Genomic DNA, 12,647 nt, shown 5'->3' on the forward strand with positions numbered 1-12,647 from the left:
CAAATTTTTTAAAAATTCTTCCTTTTTATGTAGAACTACTTTTTGTCCCACAAAAAACTCTTAATAATTTGTGTCATTGATTAACCAGTTTCATAATTAACTAAAAACTACAGACTTTTTCAATCCAAACTCTTGTGCGTTCTGAATGGAATGTTATCAGTATGGAAAACTGACCCTTTACCACTGTGTCCATCAGGAGGAGAAGAAATGCTTCGAGTGTGACTCCAGCCAGATGTACGATGAGGACAGCAACACCGTCAGCCACACCATCGAGAACGTGGTCACCACCTTCGCCCCCAACCGCCTCAAGACCTGGTGGCAGTCGGAGAACGGTGAGAGGAAGAACACACACCTGAGAAACAAACAGGAGGGGGGGGGTTCCTGTTCTCTGCTGCTTTACAGCGTGTGAGCTTCCACTGAGGCCGTTCTCATGGGAACGGAGCTCAGTAATGACTAGACAGGAGATCACAGAGCCACAGCCTGCAGCCAATCAGGGCAGGCCTGGGGGGCGGGGCTTACAGGTGCGTTTGGAGAACAGGTGTGCAGGTGGGAAACAGCTGTGTGTCATCACTTGAGCACATACAGGACTGTAAAGTTGGGGGAAAAGGAAGGATGTAATGAGACGGCAGGGCTGCTGGAGTGTGATAGCTGACAGATTCTGTTAGTGTGAGAATCTGTAATCACACGTTTCACTCTCTGCACCTTTATCTGCTCACACCGGGGGAAGTTCACAGAGATGCTGGGAGCACAAGTATAGTATATATAGTTTTAGGTGATTAGAATTACTCTCTTTTGCATGCTTGTAAGCATCATAGTGTCAGATGTCATCACTGAAGCCCAGGATGTCTTTTTCTTGCTATATTCTATCATTAAAGTCTAATATTCTTCACATCTTCTGCATCATTTAACCTTTAGATGCACAAAAATGACCCAGTGACGTCGTTTTCTAGCAACATCTTTGTAATGAAGAGTTGCTTTTGATATCATTCCATTTAAATGTTTAAGTTCCCTTGTACACTTTTAAAGAAATTATAATATTTGTATTACTACCCCAAGCTCTTTATCACTGATAATATCATACAAGAGGTGATGCACAAACTTGTGGGACAGAGAGCATCAGCAGTTAGAGGAAATGAGTGGAAAAACATCAACAAAATGGATGTTGACATTCTTCTATTGCTGTTCTGTGTAATATTCTTCTTTTTTAGTCATATATAAAGTGAAAAATAAACATATTTCAAACATGAAATCATTTTTATGTGGACAAAAATATAATACAAACAATAATACAAATTATTATTCTTAACCAAAGTCAAAGAGAAAAACGGGTCATTTTTGACCCACTTATATGAGCGTGTAGGGTCCAATCACTCGTGCATCTAAAGGTTAAGCATTTTTTTTCCCTAAAATCCAGCCTTAAGTAACATATTTTGTATCTTTATTAACTTTGGGATCACTACTATTTAAAATAAGTTGCAAGATAAAGCTGCAATTATTTTCATTATGACGTTCTCAAATGTTGTCTTGTTTTGTCCCCAACCCAAAGATGTTCAATATCGAAAATATATTTTATAATTTAATTGTTGTAAACTAATTCATTAACCCTTGTGTCGTCCTGCGGGTCAATGTATTATTTCCACAGTGAAACTTCTGATGTCCAGATTTTCAACATTTTTGGGAAATCTTTGAACATTTTTTAGTGGAAAAAACGAAATGTTAAAAATGTTTCTTCAGAACATTCACATAAAAATCAACCAAAATCCAGCGAAATTCGCTGGATTTTGGTAGATTTTTATGTGAATGTTCTTAAATAAAATATTACAAGTTTTACTGATATTTATGGAATCACTTTAGATATTTTTAGGATTTTTTTGGAAGATTTTTACTCATTTTTTGAAAATATTTTTTTGCCAAATTTGGGGGATTTTTAAAAAAATAAAACTTCTAAGGGAAACTTTTATGGAATTATTGGAATTTTCTTCCTTAAAGTTTTGCAAATTTTCATAAATTTGGGGAATTTTTTGCTGAATAGTTTTTGGTGCCTGTAAATGAAGACAACAGGAGGGTTAAAGGTTACACACATAAAATAAGTTACCATATGTGGAACAAAGTAAGCAGAGATGTATTTAGATGTAAATTAGTCAGCCATATGGGAATAATATGCTTCAACTTTTCCAGAGTTTGTGTCCCAAAAGGCCCCATGCGTGAAACTGCATGCCAAGTTTGAAACCACTTTGTTTTGCCGGATCCAGGGCTAAATTTACAACTAGTCGCCCGTTTCCACTGCTGGAGGGCAGGAAGCTTACCTGAGTTTCAGCACAGGAGAAATAAATTTAGTCTAATAGATACACAGCCTGCTGCCGTCTTGTTTGTTTAAATATGCATGTGTTTAGTTTGGGTTGTTCTGAGCCAATAGCTATTCCAAACCATTACATCTGACGCTCTGTGAAATGAAAACCATGAATCTCCATCATAACATCATTAAGTGGATTCCTGCAGTAAATCACAGAGCAGCAGGTTCCCATGCAGACTACCAAACTCTGCCCTCCCTGCTCTTACATTCGTGCACACAGTGTTCCTGCAGACTGGTGGGAATCTGTCAGAGGTGTGAGTCATGCAGCGCTAGCAGCAGCCAGCAGTGCAGATGGATCTCAAACACCAGGAAGCTGCAGACATACAATGGCTTCACTTGGGATTTCCTAATTCCCTCTCCTCCAGTTCCACCTTGGCCTTCCAGTTGCTGTTGTTGAGTTCAAACTCTTTTAAACTTTTTTAATAATGGAAGTTTTAGTAGTTAAATGCACATATTAGTAGAAATTAGTTATTACAAGATATTTACTCCCACAAAAGCCAGGTGTAGCAAGCTGCTACACAGCTAAGTAGCTAAGCTAGCTGACAGATTAGCTTGATTTTAACAGTGAGAGGGATGTGAGAAGTGCATCTGGTGTGACACTTGATAGAAGTGCTGCTTCAATAGTGAAATGAATCTGAACTGAAACTTTACATTATGTTGAACATAACTGCTCTGTTACATAGCTAACTGAGACAGCTAATTCACAGAGCTAAAGTTAGCTTGCTAATGTTTGAGTGGTAGTTGGCACATTTGGTCTGACATTTGGTCAACATGTTGTTTACAATGATGTCAATTTAAAACCTTTAAATTATATATCTTTAAACCATTTCTAACATAGAGTTTGTTGTTGCTAACTGCTCTGGTACATAGCTAACTGAGCCAGCTAGCTAACTGAGTTTGCTAGCGAACACAGCTAACATTAGTTTACTAGTGTCTGGGCAGTGTAGATATATCTGGTGTTACATTTAATTAAAATGTGGTTTGGCAGTAATTTAAATTTGACAACTTAATGGTTCCAAACATCCATTAACTGCACTGTTACGTAGCTAACTGAACTAGCTAGATGAGAAAGCTAATGGTAGCTTGTGTTTGGGATGTGGCCTACATGTCTGACATTTTATCAAAATTCTTTTAAAAGGTAAATTTAAATTGAAAGCTGTAGGTAACATCTCTTAAAATTGTGTCTTAGATATAGAGAGGTTATTAAAACTCCTAGTAAGTAAACTAGCTAACTTACAGAACTAAAGTTAGCTTGCTAACAGCTAAAGAGCAACATTATAAGAGATGACAGCTGGATTGACTTGAAAAAAGCTGCTGAATGACAATAAATTTGAAATGGCAAAACATTATGCTATATGAATAGCATTAGACCAAGGTTATGCTAGTTTAATTAGATGTTTTCATGAAATCATTCAAGTCTTTAGCATGCTAAGATTTATATGGCCTCCTCTTCAAACCTTTCTTAGTGCTTAGAGTTCATTTTTCTTCACTTTTCATGGTCAGAAAAAATTAGATACAACTTCCTATACAGCACTCAGTTTTGCTTTTATTTAGTCACTGGATTCCCCTTCCTGTTTTGCATGTTTGTACAAAATTTCCTTGCAATCCACACAATAACTGTTGACAATTGTGATTTTCCATGCCTACTAGGGGCAGCCCACCAGGACGGCTAGTAAAGCCTCTCTGAGATGTTTTTTTTAACGTTGTGTAACAGCTCCAGATGGGTTGCCTTTCTTGGAGGTCAAATACTTTTTCCTTTATTAAATAGGACTTTTCTTCAATGGGTAGCTACTCTCAGGCTTAATGAGATTTACACATAGGTAGTGCAGAGTTGAGTATATCAGGGTGCAGGATGTCTCGGCTGCACAAACAAAAGAGCCTGTAAATGGAGAGTTTGAGTGTGTGAGAGAGCCAATCCAGGAGTGTTAACACCTTAAATTCTTAGAAATAGAAGGGTTTTAATGATTAATTTCCTGTTGGGCTTTGTTTCCTTTCTGCTGCAGGTGTGGAGAACGTGACCATCCAGCTGGACCTGGAGGCCGAGTTTCATTTCACGCACCTCATCATGACCTTCAAGGTGCCTGGTTTGTCTCTCGTACACACTCCCACAAACCCACACACAAAGGTATATATACAGTATATATCACACAAATACTCCACACTCACGGCATTGGAGATAAACACAGCGTGGGACAGCTGTGGCAGAGGGCTGCTGAAATCGCTCTGGTCTCCTGAGAGCAGTGGGAAGATGAGGAGGAGGAGGATGGGTTTGTGAAACTGTTGCCCACCTCTCATCGCTGTGATGACGTCCAGCTGGAGTCCATCAGGCCTTTCATCAACATTACAGCTCTACATCACGGTCCAGGCATTCAGAGACACACATGCAGTGTACATCCTGTTGGTTTTTTATGCTACATGGCAGGAAACATCCTCAGCCCCACCCTTACAGTACTGTCAGGACTTCAGGTTATGTTTTACTAAAGTTTAGGGGTTTGTCATAATTTATTTATACAGATTCTTGATTACCCTTTAAAGGGCACTCATAGAAATCCTTTGAAATTCAAAGTTTCAACCCTAGAGTGTTATTGGAGGATGTAAGACTTTTTTACTTTTGTGTCATTTTTCACATTGAAATTCAAGGTCAGTGAAGTTACTATATATGGTTCCTGCCTGTTAGTGGTTAAAAATATTCCAAGAAATGTATTTATGATCACTTAGCACAAATACTCAACTGTAAAATGTGTGTGTTTCGTCAACCAACCATGGTTAGTTTTGACGTTTCGACCACAAACGTGGAAGAGGACCAAGCCGCAAGTCCATCTCCATCAATCCATCCATCCATCCATCCATCCATCCATCCATCCATCCATCCATTTGGTCTCTTCAGTTAATCACAATGAAACTTACATGTATGGAAATTATGCTAACCAGCTAATGAAAAGCACCAAATTGCAGGTTTTCCTGGTACAGCATGAACAAACAATGATGCTAGACATTTCTGTATCTGCTCACAGACATTTCGTCCAGCTGCTATGATCATCGAGCGGTCCATGGACTTTGGGAAATCATGGCAGGTTTATCGCTACTTTGCCTACGACTGCGAGACGTCCTTCCCTGGTATTTCCTCTGGACCCATGGTCAAAGTGGACGACATCATCTGTGACTCCCGATACTCGGACATCGAACCATCGACAGAGGGAGAGGTGAGTTTTTTAAATTACTTTTACAGAAAACCTGCTTTTATAAGTTTGGGGTTTAACTTTTCTCTCTCCTTTAGGTGATATTTCGGGTGCTGGACCCTGCCTTCGAGATTGAGGACCCCTACAGCCTGAGGATACAGAGTAAGCTGCTTCTAAATTACCACCAGAGAGTTGGAAACTCTACTACTGCTGAGTTTATTACCTTGATTAGAATCTCTCAATGTTCTTACCTTCTGACCCCTTAAAATTAAGCTCGTTTCAGGTTTTACAGGTAAAATCATAAAGTAATTCACAAGAAGAACAGAAAAAATGAAAAATTAACAAGGCTTTGTAAAGCAGAGATATTCTAATAACTGCTTTACAGTGCCAGAATTTCAATATATATATTTACAGGCTACATCTCATCACCTTTGTAAGCCCAGTGATCAAATAATAAAGGTTTAGGATTTAAAACAATTACAAACACCAAAACAATCTAATATATAATGACACTTTTAAGAAATTTGATTTAAGAATTGAGCTGTCAAAGCTAAATTGGGCATAATTCTCAACTGTTTTTGTTGTGTGTTCCCTTAAAATTAGAATTTTTATGTTGTCGAGCCATAAAAAACAAAGTTATCCAACAATTAATATTATGAATAATTATACCAACTTTTATTTTAGTGTCAAGAATAGATTAGAAACAATGGCTCTATTTTGGATATTAAAAAGAATCCTAGAAACAGTTATATAATGCAACGCGACAATGATCACATGAATATCCTTGGAAGAAAAGTTCAGCTTAAAAATTATTTTTGTAAAGTTTTTCTTCTTTATGTTGAATTACAAGGTTAATCTGAAGGCAAACTTTAAGTACATTTCTGCTTGTTCAGCTGAGAAGATTTTTAGGTTTCAATTAATTGAACATTGTCTATTTTTTTTTCTTAATTAGTACCAAATGACATGAAATTAAATGTTACCACGAATCCTTTTGGAATTCAAAATAATCAAGACAAAACAGACACATTCTCATGTGACTGTGTGTGAGATGCTAAAGGATAGAGATTTTTACCAGAGGAAGTAACTAAAGATGATTTCCTGTGAGTTTAGCGTACCTGTAGCACAGCTGTAGGGATCAGAGATGAGACAGGAAAGAATTTCACATGTGGAAGTGACTTGGACTTTGCATACCCACTTACATCCACAGAAAGACGCATTTCCAGAGTCACACACACATGCAGAGGCCTCGTGTTAAATATGTGGTGAACGCCGTCGGTTTGTGAAGAACTGCAGCGGCTTCCTCAAGCTCTGAATCACTACAAATAAAAGTCTCTTTGTTGTAAAATTTGCTAATAGGTCAATCTATAACTGAGGGACTTTTGAAGTCCATGGGATATATCTTGCATACATTTTTATTAAAAATAAAAAAACCTAATGTTTTATATGTTAATTATGATCATGTCTTTACAAATTCCATAATTATTTATTATGGAAACAATCACTTATTAATAAAAAATGACTGGATATCAGTAAAATGTCAACTAAATAACCATCTGAATTTAATACCAACCACCTTCTAATTAGCTGAACAATAATAAAATGAGCTTATTCGGAAGTAGTTTTGTGTTCTTTTTTATTAAGTTGAGATAATCATGACAGATATTTCTTTTTTGGCAATATGTCAAATTTTATATGGAAAATAACAAATTCTATCACTTTCAACGAAGTTATCCATTACAAAAACACCTTTCAAAGAAGTGTGTTAATTCCAGATCACATGACCTGCTCCACATGATGTCATTTCCTCCTGAAGAAAAGACTGGCCAGACTCCAAGGCTTTCTGAGTTATTTAATATAAAGTAGTGTGTTAGTCAAGTGTGGATTTATGGCATGTCAACAGGTTTACTACAATATCTGTAGAAATAACTTTCAATTTCAATTTTACTCAACTGTATATATAATAGAAGAGTCTTTCAGTAAAAATGCCATGTGGGGTTTGGTTAGAATAAAAGAAATGTCGATTTTAGGCCTGAAAACAGCAAAAAGTGTCAACTATGATACAAAAAGTCCTGCAAGTATATACTGACCCATATGTAAAAGAATAATATAAATTTGTGACCAGCTACAGTACAAGAAAGGATCAGTTTGCTTCTTATGAAGACCAATTAATACACTTCATATTTTAACTTCTACTCGTTTGCATTTCTTGTGTAGTGTCTATGGGTGCTTTTGTTTGTGGACTCATTTTGCTCCTCAAACAACAAATAAATTAATTTAAGTTTAGTTTGTTCCTGTTACGGGTCTGGGCCTGGCCCTGCCTAGAGCTCAAGGAGCCGTAAATGGATTGGTCCCTGACGAACAACTTCCTCCAATCATGGTGCCAGGTGGACCTTAAAAGGCTCATTCATGCAGTTTGTAGTAGGAGAGATTGAGCTGCTTGTGAACAGCCATGACTAGTTGTGAATATTTGTGCTTGTGTCTAGTGTGAACCAATTCGTTGAGAGTTCTTTGTTGGTTTCAGTTAGGGGTGCTACTGCCTTGTGTTTTGGTTTAGAGTTTTCTTTGGTATCTGTTATCTTTTATTTTGTCCCAGGTTTGTACCATCAACTTTACACAGAAGGTCGCTTTCGGTTATGTTTATTACTTTTGTTTCACCCATTTGCTCTTTAACCTCCTCGTTTTCTGTGTTTTGTTACCACCTTTAAAAATAAATCCTGCATGTCATTCTAGAATTCAGAATTGTTTCGCTTTCTTTTTGTTGCTGTCCGGTTACCCTAGACAGCCGGGTCACAACAAGTAGGGGCTCGTCCGGGATTTGAACCTCTCGCACTCGTACTTAAAATTGCTTCTTTAAAATTAATAAAACACGTGCCAAGGTAAAATGTCGTGTGATAAACCTATAAAACATTGTGGTTTCTCCTGTGTGTGTGTTTGTGCAGACATGCTGAAGATCACCAACCTGCGAGTGAAGTTCATCAAGCTCCACACGCTGGGAGACAACCTTGCTCGACTCCCGCGATGAGGTGACGGAGAAGTACTACTACGCCCTCTACGACATGGTGGTTCGTGGAAACTGCTTCTGCTACGGCCACGCCTCCGAATGCGCCCCGATGGATGGAGCGCCGACTGGAGCTGAGGGGATGGTACGTCCAACACTGGAGACATTTGGAGTTTATTTGATCATTTCAGAAATATCAAAAACATGATCTGATTCATATTTTTGGTGCAGTTGGGGAAACAATCCTACCAAAAACGTCCATTTTGTAGCTCTTCTGAAGCTTTGGATCATACCACAGGATTCCATCAGCAGATTTCATCCACAAAATGGACTGTTAAGAATGTCAGATTTTAGGTTTACTTTCCGAAAGTTTCCATGATGAAATGAGCATGCAACAGATAATCTTGAGCTCAAACTTCCATACACTGTAAAAAAAAAAAAAAAAAAAGTTGTTTTTAAGGTAATATTCTGGCAGCTGTGGTCGCCAGAATGCTGTCGCAAAATTACGGTAAAACTTTTTATACATTTACAGTAAAGAAATGTATTGATATTGTTGATTTCAGGGTTAAAAACGTGCTTAATTCCATATCTTACTGTAAAAAAAACTTTAAAAATTTGACAGTTTACATAAAAATACCATATAAAATAAAGTTTGTGTAACTTATGATAAATATTACAGCATTTTTCCATTATCAGCACAACAGTTTATTTAACAATAAATATATGTTTGTTTTGTTTGTTTTTTTAAGCAAAAATTGCGGTTAAAGCTGTCATAAATATTTAAGTATATGTCTGTTATTAACACAAAAGTGCATCAATTTGACCAGTAAAATTGCCATGTTAATTTCTTTGTGTGCAGGTCCACGGCCGCTGTGTTTGCAACCACAACACTGAGGGACTGAACTGCGAACACTGCCAGGACTTTTACCACGATTTGCCCTGGAGACCTGCAGAGGGACGAAACACCCACGCCTGCAAGAGTAAGAGCATAATTCAGTCTGTCGTCGTTGTTCACATCGAAGGAATAATTAGACAAATACACTTATTACTACAGAGAGATGAGGAGATTGATAGGACTTCCTTTTCTTCAAGCAGCAGTCAGTTAGCTTAGCTTAGCGTAAAGACTAGTAATGGAAGGAAACAGCTAGCTTAGCTCCGTTCAACGTTTAAATACACCTCTAAGCTTATCATTAACTACAAATTAGACTTTATTATGTCTTGTTTGTTTAAAGTCATTTGTAAAAATGACAATTTATTTTAGGCTAAACAGGCTATGTAAGCTACTGTTTGCTATGCTAGGCTAGGTTTATTGTTTACTGGGTCTAACTTTATATTTAGCTTGCTGAGAGAGAGCGGTACTATATAACGCTTTCCTAAAGCAAGTTTAAAAAGTGATTGACATATATAATACCAACTCAAAGATTAATTAATTGACAATTGTTTTATCTATCAGTCATCTTTGTAAGTCTCTTAAATATGAAGATTTACTGTTTCTTCTCGGCCAGTATCACAATTTTTTATCAGCAAAAAACAGATATTTTGACATTTCATGCACTAAATAATTATTTAACTCAGGGGTGTCCAACATGCGGTCCGCAGGGCCAAAAGCAGTCCTCCAGAGGGTCCAATCCGGCCCTCAAAGTGTAAAAATTACAGAGAAGACATTAACTGCAGATTGTAAATTAGTAAAACTATAAATTTAAAATAATTTCTAGACCATGACAAGTTGTTTTGATCATAAACTACTACATTGCTCATGGTTCTTTTGTCATTTTGTGTCTCATTTTTGTAATATTTTGTCTTGTTTTTGTTGGTTTTTTTTGTCTGACTTTTGTTGTTTGTCTCATGTTTTTGTCGTCTCGTGTTTCCTTTTAGTCTCGCTTGTGTTGATTGTCTATTTTTTGTCATTTTGTTTCTCGCTTTTGTCATTTTTTTGTCTTGTTTTTGTCATTTGTGTTATTTTTTTTCCTCATTTGTCATTTTGTGTCTTTTTTGTCTCACTTGTGTCATTTGTCCATTTTTTTTATCACTTTGTAACTTTTTTGTCTCTTTTTTTGTTTTGTTTCGTGTTTGTCTAATTTTTAGTTGTTTAGTGTCTCTTTTTTGTAATATCTTGTCCTGTTTTTGTTGTATGTTGTCTTTTTTTGTCAGACTTTTGTGGTTTTGATCATGAAGTAAAATACTGTATCATTCAGTTCCAGATGACTAAATGTTGTGTTTCTTTGTAGACACTCTGATCTGGAAGTTGTAATGTGGAAATGATGAACTGAGGCACAATATTGTTGAACTTATTTTTCTGAAAAAATTTCAGGATGTTTATAATGTTTTGTAAAAAGATAATTCCTTCAATGTGAATATTTTCAAAACGTACCATTTTGCACTAAAACAAAGGAAACATTTGGAGTTGTGGTTATTTATAGGTTATTATGTTGTGATTTTACTGGAGATCAAACTGGGCTGAATGTGGAACCTGAACTAAGATGAGTTTGACACCTCTGACTTAACTAATAAAGATAAAACTCAGATTATATAAAGATATTGAAAATGATCGTTGCAGCACAGTTGATGACAATAAGAGTAAAAACACAAAAGAAAGAAATGTGTCTACTGTTCCTAAAAATAAATGATAATGCAGGTTTTCAAAGGAAATGCCACCCATACATCCTACTTTGCTCCTTTGTTTCCCAGAGTGTGAGTGCAACCAGCACTCCACATCGTGTCACTTCGACCTGGCCGTCTACATGACGACCGCCAACGTCAGCGGAGGCGTTTGCGACGACTGTCAGCACAACACGGTGGGCCGACAGTGTGAGCAATGTGCACCGTTCTTCTACCAGCACCCCAACCGAGACCTGAGGGACCCCAACGTCTGTGAACGTACGTCACCCCAGCACAACCTCTGACTGATGAAAACACAGTGTGGTTCCACTCATTATGATCATTATTAACTGCCTCCACGACTCGTTTCTCCCTCACAAACGTAGACGAGCACCATCTGGAGCTGCACTCACCAACTGTATGAAGCCTTTGTAGTGAAAAGTAGTCGTTACAGCATGATTGTAATTACCTCCTAAGTGCTGGGTACAAATGGAAATAGTTCTGTAAAGTGAAACACAGCCACCCCCGGTTTTATCTGTCCCTCTATTTTACCCTGCAGGACTCACCTTTTAAATCACACACTGGTTGTTCAGCTCTTTAGTTGTCCATTCTCACTCACGGATAACTTACTAGACCAGTGGTTGGTCTCAAAACGTCTTTTATGTATTTATAATCATACATCGGTGCAATTTATAGAAATTCTTTCACCTTTGTATATTCATGATCCCTACAGGATTATTGCCAATGGTTCCAAAGGTTTTGAGGCCCACAGTTCCATTTATACGCCAGAAAAGTCCCAATTTGATTTGTTTTTTTTTCTTCCTGCAAACATGAATTTTTGCAGTTGAAGAATTGATAAAATATGTAAACATTTTTTGAGCCAGTTTTGCTACTTGGGCTCTCGTCTCTTTAATATCAGAGACATTTTTGCTTATTAAACGGTCAGAAAGGAGAGGAAAAGGAATACATTTCTGTCAAATAAGATTTTAAAAAATCCTGAATCTACTAGAAAGATTATATTTTGTGCAAATGTTAACATTCCATTTTGGGCCCTCAGAGCATTTCTGTAGTGACAATCTCAGCCTAAAATGTCTGCTTTGCTTGAGAGCACCTTCTGATTTAAAGGCAATTAACCCTTTCAGTTTGAAGCTCTCTGCAAGCAACAAAATCATGATAAAGACTGGGAAAAAAAAGCAGCGTAAAGCCTTTTGTGACTCAAGAGGAAGCTGCACAAAATCTAATGTATTGTCTGTTGGGATGAGAGTTGAGGCTAAAGTTTGAGATGAAAAGAATCTGGGGGAGTGATGTTAGACAGGAAACAGATTTCTGTTGCATGCTTTCATCTCTGCAGCTCAAGGCCATTACATGAACGCTGTGTCTGTTTGTCTAAAAACAGTTTGCTCATTTTTAGTCATTGCCTTTTTGTTGCTGTTACCAAAAACACATTACCGTTATATCTCATGACCTAAAGCATACACAACAACCCCCAAGAATACTTTTATCCACTCACATGCTAACA

At 37.2% G+C, this 12,647-nt stretch overlaps 1 protein-coding gene across 1 annotated transcript in view; it reads left to right on the forward strand.

Moving 5' to 3' along the window:
- Positions 1 to 12,647, forward strand: part of lamb1b (laminin, beta 1b) — a 41,950-nt gene that overhangs the window by 5,431 nt on the left and 23,872 nt on the right. The window contains 8 exon segments of the mRNA XM_023293584.3: positions 197 to 332; positions 4,357 to 4,430; positions 5,368 to 5,556; positions 5,631 to 5,694; positions 8,472 to 8,533; positions 8,535 to 8,675; positions 9,390 to 9,510; positions 11,219 to 11,407. Coding sequence (XP_023149352.2) covers positions 197 to 332; positions 4,357 to 4,430; positions 5,368 to 5,556; positions 5,631 to 5,694; positions 8,472 to 8,533; positions 8,535 to 8,675; positions 9,390 to 9,510; positions 11,219 to 11,407 — 976 coding nt within the window.

Source organism: Amphiprion ocellaris, chromosome 21 (genome assembly GCF_022539595.1).
Source record: "Amphiprion ocellaris isolate individual 3 ecotype Okinawa chromosome 21, ASM2253959v1, whole genome shotgun sequence".
Taxonomy (NCBI): Eukaryota; Metazoa; Chordata; class Actinopteri; family Pomacentridae; genus Amphiprion; species Amphiprion ocellaris.